General features: G+C 36.2%; 1 protein-coding gene across 4 annotated transcripts in view; it reads left to right on the forward strand.

Annotated features, from left to right (window-relative positions):
• Positions 1 to 17,981, forward strand: part of DOP1A (DOP1 leucine zipper like protein A) — a 60,265-nt gene that overhangs the window by 13,226 nt on the left and 29,058 nt on the right. For 3 of the 4 annotated variants that reach the window (XM_041480399.1, XM_041480400.1, XM_041480402.1), the window contains exons 4-13: positions 1,527 to 1,697; positions 3,639 to 3,828; positions 4,426 to 4,524; positions 5,625 to 5,724; positions 8,068 to 8,177; positions 10,175 to 10,283; positions 12,572 to 12,692; positions 13,379 to 13,498; positions 15,160 to 15,274; positions 16,133 to 16,366. In XM_041480399.1, coding sequence (XP_041336333.1) covers positions 1,527 to 1,697; positions 3,639 to 3,828; positions 4,426 to 4,524; positions 5,625 to 5,724; positions 8,068 to 8,177; positions 10,175 to 10,283; positions 12,572 to 12,692; positions 13,379 to 13,498; positions 15,160 to 15,274; positions 16,133 to 16,366 — 1,369 coding nt within the window. Of the gene's footprint in view, positions 1 to 1,526; positions 1,698 to 3,638; positions 3,863 to 4,425; positions 4,525 to 5,624; positions 5,725 to 8,067; positions 8,178 to 10,174; positions 10,284 to 12,571; positions 12,693 to 13,378; positions 13,499 to 15,159; positions 15,275 to 16,132; positions 16,367 to 17,981 lie in introns of those variants that run through there. The other variant, XM_041480401.1, reaches the window with a different exon arrangement.

A 17,981-nucleotide genomic window follows, 5' to 3' on the forward strand; every position in this document is an offset into this window, starting at 1 on the left:
AGGTAGAAAAGGTGTGCATTAATGCTTGGAAAGAAATTGCATGCCATAGCATCAGTTCTTCTGTCTTGCATGGTCATGATGTTTATATATAATCACATTGAGGAGGGGAGTGTTTTGGTTCTCTGGTTCCACATGTTTTAAAAGACACTGTGAACTCATAGCTCACATTTTGTGCTTGTACAGTGATTCAGTAGCTGCAAGATCTCATTAACAGAAAGTTCTAGGGTAAGGGAAAATGCTACCTTGTATAATCTAACTAAAAGCTATTGTTACTGCTGCTAGGGCAAAGACAGACATTCACATTATGGCATTATCAAAGATTCCAGTATTTGTCATGAAAGCAGAATGCCAGTGTCTGAACATCAGATCTTGAAGTGTGAGTAATAGCCTTACAAAGAATGACTGTGGATTAGTGGGCTGCTTATTGAACAAAAAGACATTTTCTGTAGAAAAAAGAAGCCAATTGACAATGGCTTGTTAAGGACAATTTCTGCTAGACAAATAAAGGCAAAAAACATTTTTACCAAAAGTTTTGTATTTTGGAATGAATTGTTGTAAGGTTTTTTCCTCTATCGTGGACAATACCCAATCTACATAGATATTTATTTTAATAATAGATTTGTAGGTATACATTTTAAGACCCTTTCCTTAAAATTACCCTTTTTACTGTTCTTTGATTTTCTTCTTTATATGTCAGGGTCTTCTAAACTGAGTCCTCAATGATTTTGAACATTGAAGTTGTGTTCATATGCATTTGATTATTGGTACAGTTTGTAATAATTTATTATATTTAGTAGCAGTAGCAAATATTATTTTAGTATCTATGTTACTTCTTAGGAGATCACATTATAACTTTCATGAACTTACACTCACATTCAAGTAAATTCAGAACATACTTTCAGTTTTTTCAGTCCTTCACAGGCTATGTTATGAACAAAATTGTGAATAGGGTTTATTGTTAGTTTTAGAATCTGTTTTCAGACTAAATTTCTGGAGTAAATATATACTTTGATGTGACTTAACAGTATAAATGTCTTAAATTTTACCTCAAGGTTACTTGCTGAAATAAAATACCATGATTTTTCTTTCAGAAAATTATTTCTTTAAATTTCCTCAAATTGTTCTTATCCAGTCTTGTTTTTTTCTTCTTAATAAGTGCAAAGAAAATATATTTTTAAATACACTTTTAATTGTGATGTGGTTCAATGTGGGCAAAATTAACATTTTGTTATGCAGAGATGCTTCTGGTTTATCATACTTGTTTTATTGGTGACAGACAGTCATCTCTGGGCCTTCAGTGCTTGTTATCACAATAGTAATCAAGCTCATAATATTAGCCTTGGGATACCAACCTGTCCATCCAAAGACAGTCATATTGTGTGGTGGTCCATGCCTATGCACAATTCTAAGATAAAAATCTGATGTTTCTAATAACTATACTGGATGCACCTATAGCAGTCTTTAGAGAGAAAAAAAATTGTCACATGAGAAGCTTCTTTAAAAAATGTAAAATTTATTTTTCACAGTTCTGGACTATTTCCTCTCCTTGCCAATGCTGCTATGTCTGTCAAGCCAACATTATTGAGTCTGTATGAGATTTATTACCTCCCTTTGGGGAAAACATTGAAACCAGGACTGCAAGGACTGTTAACTGGGATTCTGCCTGGGTTAGAGGAGGGATCAGAGTATTATGAAAGGTAAGGATACTTATGTCAATAAGGTGATATGCTTGATCTGGGGAGGGGGTTTACTGCTATTTTTCACTATGTACTTGTATGTGGATTTTATTGTTTTCAAGGTGGTTGCTTTTTAATTTGATGCTGTCATATTAATTGCAACAGAATGGTATGGTAGGAGGTTCTTAGTGTTAATTAGGATGAATTAACTGTTAGTTGTTCCTGCTAGTAGTTATGGAAAGGGAATTGGCATTAAGCAGACTTAGTGTTATATGCCATTCTCTTCTCCCAGGTAGCAAGCAATAGAACAAAAGAAAATGGCTTTAGGTTCTTCCAGGAGAAGTTTAGGTTGGATATTTGGAACAATTGCTTCACCTAAAAGGTTGTCAAGCATGAGAACAGGCTGCCTGGAGAGGTAGTGGAGTCACCATGCCTGGAGGTATTTAAAAGCCATGTAGATGTGGCAGTTTGGAACATGATGGATTTTGCAGTGTTGGGTTGGACTCAATGATCCTGAAGATCTTTTCCAACTTAAACAATTCTATGACTCTTGATATGGGTTGACACACATAACTGCAGCATCTGAGCTGCTGAGGTAGCATCTTAACATATTAAAGGATGAAGTTACACTCCATCACTTGGAATTCTTGGAATTGTTCACATGCTTACATATTCTTGATATTTCCAACTTCAGAAACTTGAATTTTCACAACGTGTATGTTAAGAGCAATTCAACACTGTCTTTTTCTATTTCTGTGTAGGCAGACACACACACTCAGTGTAGTTGGCATCACTACAACAGGGAACAAGGTCTATCTAGCTCACCTCCTGGAACCTTCCAGAGGGTGTAGAGCTGCTGCCACATGAGTTGGAGGAAATGACGACAGGGGAGGAGATTGCTTGTGCTCAAAGAATTGGGGTCTTTTTATGCTCTGTTATTACCAGAAGGATTTGGTGCAAGGAATGAGGGGTCAAAAACCATCTGCTTTGATTCTTTTCTTCAGTAGCTGTGCTTTCCTGGTGTCTGTCTGAAACCTCTGTCTGTAGCAACACTTGGCTTTAAGCAGCAGACGAAGGAGTTATTTGGCTCCATGAACATAAGGAGTACATAAGGAATATATAAAGAGAACCTGTGGGCAAGCCAAAAGCATTTTGCAAGCCAGATTGGCCTACAGGCTTGCTAGCTGGATTGCTCTGTTCAGGCTGCATTATAGGGTTCAGTATATAACTGGGCCTCTGTTGGCCTCTCAAAAGAAGTTTTGAGAGTTTGATCCTCACATGGGGCACAGTTATCAGTTTCTCTGGGTCTGGAGTGGAGGCACTTGAGATGGTAGTTCATGTTCGGACTCAGGTGTTTACTTCTTATCAGTAAAACAGTCTCACAATCACGAGTTCGGCAGCCTTTCCATTAGCAAGGCACAAAATGGCTAACAGTCTCTTCTTACAAGGTCTTTTAAGACTAAACTATTCAATTAAGAGCTGACACCTAGATTATTTTCCCTTTTAACCCAATAACTGATCCCAAAGAGCCCATAATGCAGACTTTTCTGTCCTATCAAAATGCCACCCAAAACTAGGGTGAAGAAGAAGGAAGAAGTATGAAGAAGAAATCCCGGACACCACCCTCTGCCCTCCATCTTGCTTCCATCCACAACGTACTAAAAATCCCAAAACCTAAATTTCTTATCTAAGGGATACACCTACACTGCTCTCTATAATCTATTTCACACTTTTGTGGATTCTAGTCTATCTTGAAGTCTAGGAAACTTTCTCCATGAATGAGGGTCAAAGTCCGTGCTCTCCTGGCAGTCAGGACACCCCAGAGCAGACAGAGAAATATTCCCGGTGCCCTGGGTTTCCACAACCTTCCTGTAACAATTAATTTTAATACTTCTTAAAACTGGGGACAGGGGCAAGAGCTGTGATATAAGCCCTGATTCAGCTGACTTGCTTTTACTGCAGGACAAACACTCTGCTGGAGAAAGTTGCTTCAGCTGTGGATCAGTCAGCGTTCTACAGTGCTCTCTGGGGGAGCCTCCTCACCAGCCCCGCAGTGCGCTTGCCTGGCATCACTTATGTCCTCTCCCATCTGAACAGGAAGCTTTCCATGGAGGATCAACTCTACATAATTGGCAGTGACATTGAATTAATGGTAATGTTTTAATGGAACAGTGAACTTATAATGAGTAAGTAACAACACTGAAGTTACTTACTTTCTATGTAATGTATTTTGGCGGGGATTTAAATGTGTTCTCTATCTTTGAATTTAGCCTTTGGAGAGATGTAAATGCACGTTTATTATAGCTCCAGTTAAACTGATGTTTTGATGCATGGTAGGAGTGTTCCAAAGTTGAATTAATGTATCAGAACTGCTTAGGTTTTGTGTAAAACTTTCCATTCATTACATGCTTCAGCTAAAAGTGATTGAGTTTTGTTGTAATTTTTGGTTTCCTTTTTTTTTAAAGATGTAGAGAATAATTTTGTCTTTTAAACTTAAGATATTCATTGGTGATATACAAAAAGCAAGAGCTGTTTGTATAGTTTAGGGAATCTATTGATTCTATATTTTCTTAGTGGTGAAACTTTTAATTTTCCTGTTTTGTCTTGTTTTACTATTCAAAATTTAAAATAACTTCATTTAGTACTTATCATTGTTTATAAATATCTGTTCTTATTTTTGAGTGCTGTCTTTTATCTACCACCTTAAAATAATAAATAACTTTTCTGTGGGGTTCTACCATTACTTCAGGTGGAAGCAGTAAGCACTTCAGTACAAGATACCAGTGTTTTAGTTCAGAGGAGCACATTGGACCTTATCCTTTTTTGTTTTCCTTTCCACATGAGCCAGGTAAGTTATTAACATGAGAGATGAATTGACAAATTACTGAATGTACTTCACTTCTTAAGTCAGTAGCAGTATTTGGTTGGTTTTTGTTAATGATTTTCTCCAAGCTCCAGCAAGAGTCACATCTAGAAGTTTCTCTGGTAGGTTTGGCTATTCTTGTGTCATGATCTCTGCTCTTCTGCTTTTTAACTTGATGTGTTAACTTTGAAGTTAACTTTAACTTCTCTGTATGTAAGCTCAAATTATATTTCATCTATGCAGAAGCTTTTAATTTGCACCAATTTGATGAGAAAGCAAATTACCTGTTCATTTGCAAGTTTCCAACTCCCAGTGTTCAAAATAAGCAAAAGTTAATCCTCTTAGCCCAACAGATTCAGAACACTAGAGAATTGAAAATGGTGTTTGGTTTTGGCTGAGTGGTTAGCCCTAGCAGTAGTGAGAGATAGACCTTACAACTTCTAGATAATTTTTTTGGACTGCATTTATTGTTAGTTATGTCCTGTTTTTAAACGATCCATGAATTATTTCACTCCTAGAGGAAAACTTTTACAAGACTGATTCTCATATTGTTAGAAATTAGGAAAAAACTGCACTTTTATGTAAGAAAGACCTGTGTTCTTGCTTGTGGAAGGACTTCATTCATGTTTATCAGTTACTATAGGAGTATTGGGAGTGCCTCTGTTTAGGTACTGAAATATTGAAATTATCAATACAACATTTTTTCAATATTAAGAATTATACGAGCATTTAAAGTAGTAAGACACCGAAAAAGAGCTTTAATTTTTTTTTTAAAACTGGATTTTAAGAACTTTCTTCCAAAGCTTTTGCCTCTAGTAAAATTAAATGCCTTGTAATAAAAAGGAGCTGTTAGTCAAATCTGTTATTTTTGCTGTTTTAAAGGGTGTGTGTTACTATATAATATCTGTTCCAAACAAGAATCATATTTTGGTTTCTTAAGAGCAAGATTGTGTTTTCTTGTACTGTACGGAAATCAGAAATGTCAAAACATGAAACTAGCTAGGTTTTAATGAACATTAAGCTGCTAACATACAAAAAGCATTGCTTTTCATAGTTAAATTTAAATGTGTTTCTAACTTCTTCAGGCAACGCGTCCAGACATGATCAGGATTTTGTCAGCAGCCCTTCACGTAGTGCTGCGCAGGGATATGTCACTCAACCGAAGGCTTTATGCATGGCTTCTAGGTGGGTTTGTCTTTCATTCCATTGGCCACTAAAAGTGAAGGATGGATTGTATTTTCCTTATCAGTGTTAGCACTACTGTGTAGAAAGGATCTTGGAAAAATGAAATACTCAATTTCTTTCATAAGAAAGAAAGTCACTTTCTCTTTCCGTGAACATAGAAGACAAAGAATGTCATCCTGGAATTCAGTCCTGTCATATAAATTGTTGATGCATTTTCCTCTAGCAGCAATTATGGGCCACGTTCAAGGGTAGAGCCTGGTGTAGTAGGCTCATGGAAACAGGCACTCTGAAACTTTTTCTCTAAAAACATAGAATAGAGAAAACAGAGAACATGCATTATAGAGTGTAAATGGTAGTTGGAGCACAACAGTACAGAAAATATAAAAAGAAAAAAAATGCTGAAGAGCATTGATACTACAGTTAGTGTATGCAACTTTAAACTTCATTAGATCATTGCCTGATTGAATTAACAGATCACCCATCACTTTTCAACACCTTTCTGGAGTAAAAATTGAGCAATTGGGAATAGAATTCTACTAACTGACATAAAATCAATACAGTACAAATTTAAATCTTTATACGAAACCAGCATGTAATTAGAAGAGGGTAGCATAGAATTATAGCCATTAGAAGGCTGTTAACTATTCAGGGAACAGTTAAAAGACCAGAAATTAGAAAATTTTAGAAAACAATTACTCTTATTCAGTCTTTTTATTTTAAGGAAATGAAGTCTGTGGTCACATGAATCTGATCAGTTACTCTTTAAACCCATTTTGAAAGAAGTCAAAATCATGGAAGTTCCTAAGTGTGTCCCAGGAATTGGAGACTGGATGGAGAGACATGAAGTGGTTTCTCTACTTGATATGTTTTGCAGTCTGCTGTTACCTTGTTTGTTTGACTTCCCAGCTCACCAGCAAGCACATATGTGCTTCTCAGGCTACCCAGAACCTTTTCCAGCTGATAGTTAAGATGTCAGAGGCAGGTAACCTGTGGGTGGCTGGGGAGAAAGGACATGAGTAGCAAAGGGTCCTGAGAGAGAGCTGAAATTATGAGGAGGGAAGAAGTCAGCAACAGTGCTCTGCATGAGGGGGTTGGTTGTGTTGCTGTAGGAGCTGCAGGAGTTTAGAAGTTAAATATGAGAAAATCCTGGCTGCTTTGGTTAATCATTCTTCAAGACACTGACTTGCAAAGGATTCATCTTTTAAAGAAAGACAGTGAAATGCAATGTCATGATCCATACCTGCATTTTCAAATTTGGGGAAGAAGTAGTTTCTAGATTAAACACTGCACTCATGTTTCATCTAAACTTGATGGATTAGATATGTCTTTTGCTATTACTAAAAAAGATATTTTGTGTATTTAAAATATCATGCTACCTTTTTTATTTGTGGAACCTTCTTTTACAGCTGTTTTGTGAACACAGTCTGCACTGAAAGTCATATGGCTTCAGAGAATACTTTTACAGTGACTTCTGTGTCCTGTGTTGTGAACAGCTACTTCATCTATTTGCTATATATTTGGACAAACTTTCTGACAATATAGGATTTTTTCTTATTTTTTTCTTTGGATGTTGTGCTGCTTTTCTGTTGTCATGATGTTCTATTCCTAACATAAGACATTGCAGATGGAGATCAATTATGTTGGAAGACTGTCTGAATTCTGTTGTTCGCTATGGCATTATTTAATTCTGGTGTTTGCTATCCTTCCTGTTGTTTTACATCTAGAGGTGACCTATTAACATTCTCTATGATTAGAAATCACATTAATCTCCTTAAATCAGGTTATCTTAACCATTGTTAACCAATTGATTTTTTTTTCTTCCTTAAGCCTATTTTTTTATGCAGTTAAAAACCTACTGGGAAAAGAAAAGAAAATACACAGGTCCATCTCATTAGTGTAATTTTGAACTAAAAAAAATTATTTTTTGTAGTGTGACTGGTATTCTTTCCAACACATCACTGTTTTGATGATCATCTCTATATACTTAAAACACTGAATTTTGTGTTCTCATTGTAATATTTTTATGTGACAGCTTGTGTCTTTCTTTTAAGGATTGTGAGTTTTGCAGCATTTGTGAACATTTTTCAATTGTACAAGAAGTAATTGGTTGATAATATTGCATAAATCTAATTTTTTTATTTGTGTGCAAACTGCTTGTGTGAAAAATAGAACTTAGTTTCCCTTATTAAACTCTATAAAATCATCTTTTTCTTGCCAACGTGACTTGGACTTCATATTGGTAAGTTATCAGTGCTAGTGTGTGGATTTCTAGTTTAAAGAAATTGGCAATGTATTCTATTAAACTGCAAATATTTATCTGCTTTATCTTTTGTTTGCTTGAAGGTTTTGATAACAATGGTGCCCTTGTAGGACCCAGAAGTACGAGGCACAGCAATCCTGAGGAGCATGCCACTTATTATTTCAACACGTTCTCTAAGGAAATGTTAGTCCAGGTAGCTATACAGTTTTATTTATACAGTTCTATTGGGGCATATATTTTTATAAACAGATCTTGATCAAAGTTGCTATAACTTTATCTTTTGACTTGCCAATACAATGTGACAATGTAATCTTGTCTTTTTGTGATATTTGTGTTCTATTCTTCCAAAACATTCTCAGTGGAAGAATGAAGACCTCTAGAATACCAGAATGAACAGAACAAATATTAGATTTCTCCCTCTCCTTTTTCACAATGAATGAATCATACATGGATGTTACTTGGTTATGAACCAACACACTGGAGCCTGTTCTTTAATGAAACTGAATTGGAGAATTGTCTTCTGTAGATATGGGAAACTCCCCTGTGTCTTGGGAATCAGAAAAAAATTATCAGATAGCACTCAAAGTCTGCTAAAAGGGTCTTTCTCCCTGCAAGGAAAAGGGAGCATCTTCTGCTCTCTGTTGGCAGCCAGGAATAGTTGAGAAAATTGGCAGTTAAACTAGTTTACCCTTAAAGCCTTCCTATGTGAGCTGAGATCACTGGTTCTAAGAACTGTGCTGCTTTTCTCACAGTCATTGAAATACAGATGTCTTTTAAACTTCTGCGAGTCTGATCTTGAAGTTGGGAAGACATTTTATCTTTAAGGCAAATTGATAAGGTCAGGATTTTTCTGAGTCAGAGCTGTGATGCTATGTATGGGAATGAGAGTGGCAATTCTAACAGTAGTAGCTGACACAAGAATATTCAGCTCATTTCGGTCCAAAGCTGACACCCAGCACGGAGCTAGCACCTTCAGTTTTATCTGAAAGTTGTGAGATCTGCTGTTCTACTGATGAGGAAAAGACCTCAGAATTCCAGTATTCCAGCAGCAAAGACCTCATTGGCACTCTCTCACCCTTCTCTTATCACCCTTCTGCCTTCCTTAGCAGATGATTCAGAAATTATTCAAATGTAAAGGAGGGGCCTGAATGAGCTACATTTTCACCTGTACCTTATATAAAAAAAAAAAAAAAAAACCAAAAAACCGTAGTGAGCTTTCAGCAACATTTAGGCATGGTTAATAGTTAAAGTCTTTTTAAATCTGTCCATCTTTCAAACTTAGTGTCAATAAAGCTTTTCTGTCTGAAAAGAGTATGGACATTAGAATCAGTGCCTTGCCTATACATAATACAAATGACATATAGTTTCTAAAACCTTTTGCTGTCTCTTGAAAGACTTTAAAAGCATTGCTCTTTTCTGCCTTATTCTCCAGCAGTCTTTGTATTTTGTTTTATCCAGTCAACTCATATCTTATTCACAGATACAATGTACTGCAAATTCTCGCCTTCTAAAAATATGAAAGCAGAGAAGATTTTTCTTTTAAGATACTTGCTGATAATACTTGGTTTGTAACAGATAGCAAGGCCAAACTGGTTTTCATGGTTCTTTCTTATCTCTCTATTTTTTTTCTTCTTTGTCCTTTTATTTTGAAACTGTAAAAGAAACAAACTAGCTCAGACAGTCAAGTCAGCCAGGCAGAAAACTAAGCAAAATCTGTGGTCGTCTCATGGGGCTTTTTCTAATTCTGCAGCTCATTCCCTAACCTGCTTTGGTATAGAAACTCAGCCTTCCCATTTATTTCAAAGTTGTCATTGCTATTTAGTCAAGAAAGTTTTCATCCACGTGAGTACATCATAGGACAGATGGTGTTTTATTAAGCCCTTAATATCTACCTACTTTATCTTCTCAAATAATTTGTTCATTAATGCTCATGTCTTCTCTTTTATTCTTAAGAAATATTGAGTTACCTGCTTATAATACTCTATTTTGCTTTTAAATAAATACAAGCTACCAAGTTCTGTTCCACAGAAATGTTCTCAAATACAAAGTTGAGAGAACTTAATCATGGGAGACTGAGCTGCAGTGAGATGAAATAGTGGTCTCAGCTAGTGAGAATTTTCTCTTTGTGTGCAGCTTTTATTGCTTTCTTGCTTTCTTTTTATTTTCCTGATGTGTTTTTGCTCTTTGTAGGCAATGGTTGGAATATTGCAAGTTAATGGACAGGGAGAAGAAAGCACATTAATGCAAGATTTAAAGCCTTTTCGAATTCTTATCAGTTTGCTGGATAAGCCTGAACTGGGTAATTTTCCTTTACTCTTTTTAATTTGTTTCATGTGATTCTGCTTTGAAATTTTTTTCTCTTTTTTATCAAATTGAATAAGTTATATCCTTAGTACTTAGCAGGTTACCCAGATTTCTTAGATCTTCCAAACTGTATCTATGTTTTGTATTTAATTTAATGCATTCATCAGATTTACCTTTTATACCAAATGCCATTTCTGCTACTTTCTACACAGGAAACAGTAAGTCAAAGTCATAGAGAGAACTAACTGTGTTTTGGAAGAAATCTTTTTCATTTCTTTCATCAAATAATGACTCTTACTATTATAAATCTCAGCTGTTGCTTTTGGGAATAACCTGTTCTTTCTTTAATATACACACAGACAAGATAGATATTAAAAATAAAACAGTTATTTTTTTCCAGAACTTATGCAGAGGAAGCAAATTTTTTTTTTTTTTTGTTTTGTGGGTGGTTTGTTGGGATTTCTTTTTGGTGTTTCTTTTCAATTTTCCCTTCCCCTATTTGAAGTGTTTAAATGCCCTGTTTAGCAGATGAGGGCTAGAGGACTATGGGACATAAGTATTTACATTTAAGACTTGGATATCTTGCCTTTTTCTTTGGAATACAGTTTTGAAGGTGACTGAAAATATAAGTTTTTTTAAAATCCATTATCAGATTTAAGGGTGGGATAATAAAACCATAAAAATACAATAATTAAAGAAAATAATTGGTTAGGACAGAAGAACTACAAGGAACAAAATATCTGTCAGAAATTTGCCATCTTCCTTGTAATTTATGCTTTCTAGGGATCAGTCTAAATGTTCAGAGGCAATGTATATGTTAAGATTTCATGAAGTAGCAAAGCTTTGAGGATTCTTTCAGCAAAATTAGATAGAATAATCTAAAAGGATTTTTGCTTAACTCCGTGAGCATACTCTTACTGAAGGCAGCTCAGTGAGACTAGGAAACACATTAAAAAATAAATGATATCTCAAGTAGGATTACTTTTTAAATTCCTTTAAAATAATTTGGGGGTTATTTCTTCAAAATTGAAGACATTTGAGATTTAGCTCAAATCCAAAGGAGGAGCTATTTATAGAATCATAGAATGTTTTGTATTGAAAGGGACCTTACACATCATCCAGTTCCAACACCCCTGCCACTGGCAGAGAAACCTCCCATTAGACCAGGTTGCTCAAAGCCCCATCCAACCTGGCCTTGAACATGACCAGGGATGGGGTATCCGTGGCTTCTCTGGCAGCCTGTTCCAGTGCCTTATTACCCTCTGGGTAAAGAGTTTTCCCCTAGCATCCAATGTAAATCTCTCTTCTTTCAGCCTAAAACTGTTCCCCCTTGTCCTATTCCCATGTGGCTGTATAAAAAAAATCTCTCTCCCTCTTTTTCATAAGCCCCATCTAAGTGCTGAAAGGCTGCAATGAGGTCTCTCTGGAGCCTTCTTTTCTCCAAGCTGAGCAATCCCAATTATCTCAGCCTGTCTTCATAGGAGAGATGTTCCAGCCCACTTTTTATTTTTGTGGCCCTCCTCTGGACTTGCTCCAGCGGGTCCATGTCTCTATGTTGAGACATGGATGCAGTACTCCAGGTAGGGTTTCACAAGAGCAGAGTAGAAGGTCAGAATCACCTCCCTTGGCCTGCTGGCCACACTTTTTCAATGCAACTCAGGCTGCAGTTGGCTTTCTGGGTTGCAATTTGCACACTTTCAAAAATACTTCCAAAAAGTACCCTGCAGATTATATCCTGAGCTAAAAAAACCTGCTTCAAATAAAAAGGAAGAATGATGCTCAAAATATTTTATCTTGTATTTACATTTAAATATTTGAGTGTATTGTCCATATGCTAACAGCATGAGATAGCTTAGGGGTGAGTATTTTAAAGTGTTTTTACTGAAAAGCACCTCTGATCAATAATCCATGAAGTTCATTTACGTGTTACTGAGCTAGTAAAAATTTACAAGAGCTGAGCTAGTAAAAAGGGTGTGCTGGCTTGAACATGATGTGTACTGCTGTGACTGCACAGCTTTTGAACTTGGTGTGTTTGTAACCAGCTGCCATTGTACACACATTGAACATGGGGCTTGTGCTTTGTGTACTTTCAGGCACTACAGTTGTCTTAGTGTTTCTGGAATGAAAACAAACATTCTGACATTCAGGTAGTTTATGAGATTGAACCAGAAGAAATGTTGTGGTTTCAATGACTAAAGCTAGCTAATGATTTCAATAGCTTTCAGCTGTGGACTGTTGGCAATACTATAATTCAACAATGTGACTGCTGCTATTTCTCCCCAGGCCCTGCCATCCTGGAGGATGTATTGATTGAAGTGTTTCGAACGTTATATACACAGTGCAAAGCAGAACTGGAGCTTCAGACAGAACCATCTTTCAACAAAGATCACACACAGCTAAGCAGGTAAATAATGAGTACAATGTATTTTGTATTAAATAATGGATCTTTGTTGCTGGAACCGTGACTGTGCAGTCTGTGGGACTGACATGTTTTCTGCATGATACAGGATCTATTAACATTGAATGCAGCTTGTGTTCAGTGCAAAGGTGTGAAGTGGTTGGCTTTATTATTTTAATTTTTTAATATTTAGCATAATTTTTATTCTTTATCCATGACAAAAATGCTTGTTTAATTGATTGTGATATTCTTTATGTCTGTGTTCTTCAAAAACAAAATGGACTGAGTTTTCTTGTACTAGAAAAATGAAGACTGCTGCAATAGCGCCGGGGAGTGGGATATAGAGTTGAAGATTTGAATATAATATTTTGAAAGGTGGAGAAGAGAGGGGTGTTCAGAGCTGGAGAGGGGAGGAAACTACTACAGGAACAATTATGGCAAAAACCGATCTATTAAAAATGTGGTTAAAAGACAAGTATTAACAAAAGGATAGAGGAGAAACCTAGAAATTGTGAAAAACATTGGTATGAGCAGCCTGCCAATATCCTGAGCCCTTGGGCAACAGCTGCTTGTAGGGATGGGAGGAGGATCATTTGTCAGTGTTACTTGACAGTGGGTAACTCACAGCGATGTGTAGTTATATAACTTGAAAAATAAGTATAAAAATATGAAATGTTCTTATTTTCTTTCAGCAAACTGAGAGAAAACAAGAAAACAGCGGAATTGATTAAAACTGCCAATCTTCTTTTCAATTCCTTTGAGCCTTATTATATGTGGGATTACATTGCTCGTTGGTTTGAAGAGTGTTGTAGGTAGGTGATAATATTTAATCTCTGTATGGGTAAAGTTGAAGTTAATTTTTGTTTTGTATACTTTTTCTTCAAAGAAGTCAGTCTCATGGGATCATTTTGCCTGTAAGTATTTTTTTTTTCTCCCATCCCTATAACTTCAACCTTTGGCCAATTTTCATCAGATGTGATTGTGGGTCTTAGCAATGTGAGTTCTCACAACCTCAGTGTCTGGGTTAAATCAAGAGACAGAATTAGCCCCTCTACTGAAGAGGAGACTCCAGAGTGACCTCAAAACTAGTTTTTGTTCTGTCTGGCCAGTACAGGATTACTCATTGTACAAATTGTTTTTGGTAAAATGGACAGATTTGCCAGACACCTGATGTGTCATCATTTGTCCTGCGATTTTAGGGAAAAGGAAGGGTGGGGATTCTGTGCATTACAAGCAGGGCTACAGGAGAAAATAGCAAACCATAAATCAGGGAAAGTTGAAAATGTTAACAGGTGGGAAGGGGATGAAGGGACCACAGAAGAGCAGGGGTTTTTGCTGTGGCAAGGGGTAGAGGATGTAAAGATGTCAAATGAAATTAGTAGAATTGTTTTTTCCATTGCTTATGGAATTTCTTGAGAAAATATTAAGATACTTGGACATGAATTTGTCTATGAGCCAAGAGTATGCTAACTGTGTGTGTGTCTTGGGCTACATTATGAGGACCATGGGCAGCAGGTGAAAGGAAGTTATTTTTCCTTTCACTCAGTGTTTCTAAGGACAGACGTGGAATATTGTGTCCAGCTTTGGACACGCCACCTGAGGAGAAGTGTTGAGAAACTGAAGAGACTCTGGTAGAGAAACTGCTAAGCTGGTCAGTTATAGGACACTGCATTGAAGGTTGAGGTAGGTGAGTTTGGTTTAGCCTGGCAAAGAGGGAAATTGAATGGCACCTTATGATTTCCTGAAAGGCGTTTGTAAATTTCATACAGCTATACTTTTTATAACAGCTGATGGAAAACAAAGGACAGCAACAAGTGCTCACTCAAGTGGTCAGGTTGGACTTTGAGAAAAGCTTTGCTAAGGACATGTGCAGCAGTGGAAGAGGTGGAACAGTGAAAGCCAGGAAGGCTGTGGAACTTTCTTGTGAGATTTCCAGAACTCTGCTAGACAAAACTGTGGACAAATTTATCTAGTGTTTTTAGCAGTCCTGCTCAGTGTGAGAGGTTGATCTAGATGTCTGTGACTTGATTTTTGTGTGTTGGGCTGAATTGCTAACATAAGAATAGTCATCTACAGCCAGGTAACATGCAGGTGAGTATTTCACTACATATAAGTAGTGTTACTGTCAACATGGATACAAAATTGCATTTTTGCAATTGGTTTTGTTTGGATTTTTTTTTTTCTGCATGAGCTGCTGTATTATCTAAGTTTTTGTCTTCCATGTTCAATTTTCTGTAGCTTGAATTTCCTTATTTTACAAGTGAAGACTGTTTGTTTTACACCAAAGGGTGGTTACTGGTTTTCCTGAAAGAATGGCATGGGGCCAAATAAGCTACTTAACAGTAAAATGAGAAACTGCTTATTGGTTTATAGTGATTATCACCCAAAATATACAGCTTTGCATTAAGTTACAGAAATATGGTCAATGTAAGGGGAAGGAAAAATATTGTGAAACTCCATTTGAATTTTGCAGGAGGACTTTACATGCCAGACTTCAAACTGGGCCTGGAGGTGATAGTGAGCAATCTGAGTTACCTCTGACAAATTTCTGCTTGTTAGTGGATTTTTTGTTGGATATTGTTTCTTTGGTAAGAATTCCTTTATTCATTACTAACACTGGGATTCTGTATATTTATGGTCTGCAGAAATACTATATATACTTTATTAATTGCTTTTCCTGAAAATATATTGACATAAATTGACATTAAAAGAAGTTTTTGCTTCATTGTATGATTCTTGATAGACGGTTAGGCATAACTGAAATGGGTTTTATGATGCTTACACCTGAAAATTTTAGTCTGTCCTCATTTTCTTTTCTGTGTATTCATTGCAGGTATAGTCTTTTGTAGTTTGATATGCTAGTTTAAATGTGCACCTTTCTTCTAAGGATCTTTTAAATGTCATGATAAGATGTACCTTCTTTTTCTGTTGTCAATGTTTAATGTAGCAAAGACTGTTGGAACTGTTTTTTCTATAGCTGTCTTTCCTCAATTCTTTGCTTTCTCATTTCAAAGCCTACTAGAAGTATGAGAGTGCTGTGTCAGGTATGGCAATCAGCCTGTTCTTCCTTTAGCTCTTAACTTGTTCATCTTTCATTCTTAAACTTTTATCTTAAGATTAATAAAGTAATAGTAGCATTCTTCAGCCTTCTTATGATGTTTTTAAGTGTATTTGTTGTATAATGAACGATATGTACTAGTTTGAAAAAGAGCTAAATATATTTCTATTTGTTTGTTACCCAACTTTAAAGTTAATTTTCTAAGTATTTTTTAGTAAAGCATGTATTTCTTATTCTTGGATATTAAGATATTAATTTTCCTTTTTCCATGTTTAGAACACAGTTAAGCAAATGTTAGGTAGCTCTGTTATAGAAAATAAATTTCAGGATAGAATTTGGTGTGACAATTAACAAGTTTTTATTATTACTTTACTACTCCTATTACTAGGAGACTTACATTGAAATACAGACTGAACACTTGCCTCAGCTGTTGCTCAGGATGATTTCTGCATTGACAAGCCATCTTCATACTTTGCACTTGTCCGAGCTTACTGATTCTCTCAGACTCTGCTCAAAGATCCTCAGTAAGGTTCAGCCTCCGTTACTCTCTGCTGGTACAGATGGTATCCTGCAGCTTCCTACTGGACAGAGCAGCTCCATCAAAGAATGGGAAAATAAAAAGGTAACTGATTAGGTTTTGCAGCATCTTGCAAAATTGTTTCTTATGTGGAAAAAAGAATTGGGTTTTGTACAGCCTGTGTTGAACACCCTACAAGTCTTTGATTAGATTTAGATATCAAAATATATGTGAAACCTGGGTAATCAAAATAACTCATAATTTTGGTAAAATTTATTGGTTCTTAGGGGTTTTTACCCAGATATAATATTATATTTGTATAAATCACTTCAGAATCAGGGCCTAATAAAAAACTAATCAGCTAAAGTTTGTAAAGCACTTCAAGAGTATTGTGAAGTAAAATTACTGAACTGAAAAGAATTCACCATTTTGGTTAAGTATCAAGCATGTGTAAATTCTCCTCTCACCCAATTTATGTGCATTGGTTTAACACCCATCACATATTTTACTGTCACTGTTAAGTTCTTAGAATAATTTATTAAATAAATAGAATAAACCAGCCAGCAGCTATTTCTCTTTTAACTTGGTCCACTTTGTTTTATGCAGCTGTGGCTCTCTGAGGTATGTTAAGTGACATGCCCTGAAATCCTTGTTTTCCAGCTGAAGAAACCTAAGGAACATCACAGAATAAATTAGGTTGGAAGTGACAGTTGCAGGGCACTGCTAAAAGCAGGGCTGATTTCAAAGTTAGATTTTACTTTAAAGCTAGGTCATGTCACTCAGGATCACATTTGTCTTAATTTTGAATATTTCCAAGGATGAAGTTACCGTGACTTCTCTGTACAGCTTGTTTGTTTGCACTGTTATTTAATCAGAATTTCCATTGTTGCTGCTTGTGTTGGTTGTCTTGTGATCTGTCACTGTGGATTTCTTTTCAACTGCCTAGTGGGAACTCACAGAGAGCAATAGAACCATCTTCACCCCCTCCACGACTTTTAGCATTCTTTTAAACTGAGTAAATCCAACTCTCTGAGCATCCACTCTACACCAGGAGCATCTGTGGTGACTTTGCATTGGGTATACTCAGTATATCAGAGTTTCTTTTGCACTAAGGAGTGCAATATTCTGGTTGTGGACGTAAGACTGCTGAGCAGAGGGGACTAGCTAATTCCCTTGATTTGGTGACAGTACTTCTGCTGATATGGTCCTAGATGTGGCTGGGCTGCTTCACCAAAGGAGTCCACTGCTGGCTCACATTCCCATTGTCAATTAGGACTCCAGCATCCTTCATTCACGATACTATCCTTATTCTTTCTAACTAATTGATACCTGCCTTGTTTTGTTCTCTTGGGGTTTTGGGTTGCCTTTTTTTTTTCTTTTAATAAAGCCTGTTTTAATTGAATAATATTGCCCTTTGAACCTTCAGTGGCCTTCTGCTTCCAATTACAACTGTCTCATATGTGGCCATGGTTTCTCTTAAGAGATAGTGGAATGATTTGCCATGCTTCTAAACACTTTTAGATTGTATTTTGTAAAGTGGGGTCATCATTTATGTCTCTTCAAGCTTTCTAGCTTCTTTCACGGTTTTCTGTGGTAATATCTCAAATTTCCATTCTTATTCCATCTCTGGTAAAGCAAGACATTATTCACTGTAAATAATGATGTCATTATTTTTATTTATTAATGAAAAAGTTTTTCATATTATTACATAAGGTTCAAG

This window comes from Pyrgilauda ruficollis, unplaced genomic scaffold (assembly GCF_017590135.1).
Source record: "Pyrgilauda ruficollis isolate IOZ18807 unplaced genomic scaffold, ASM1759013v1 scaffold51, whole genome shotgun sequence".
In the NCBI taxonomy this organism is placed as follows: Eukaryota; Metazoa; Chordata; class Aves; order Passeriformes; family Passeridae; genus Pyrgilauda; species Pyrgilauda ruficollis.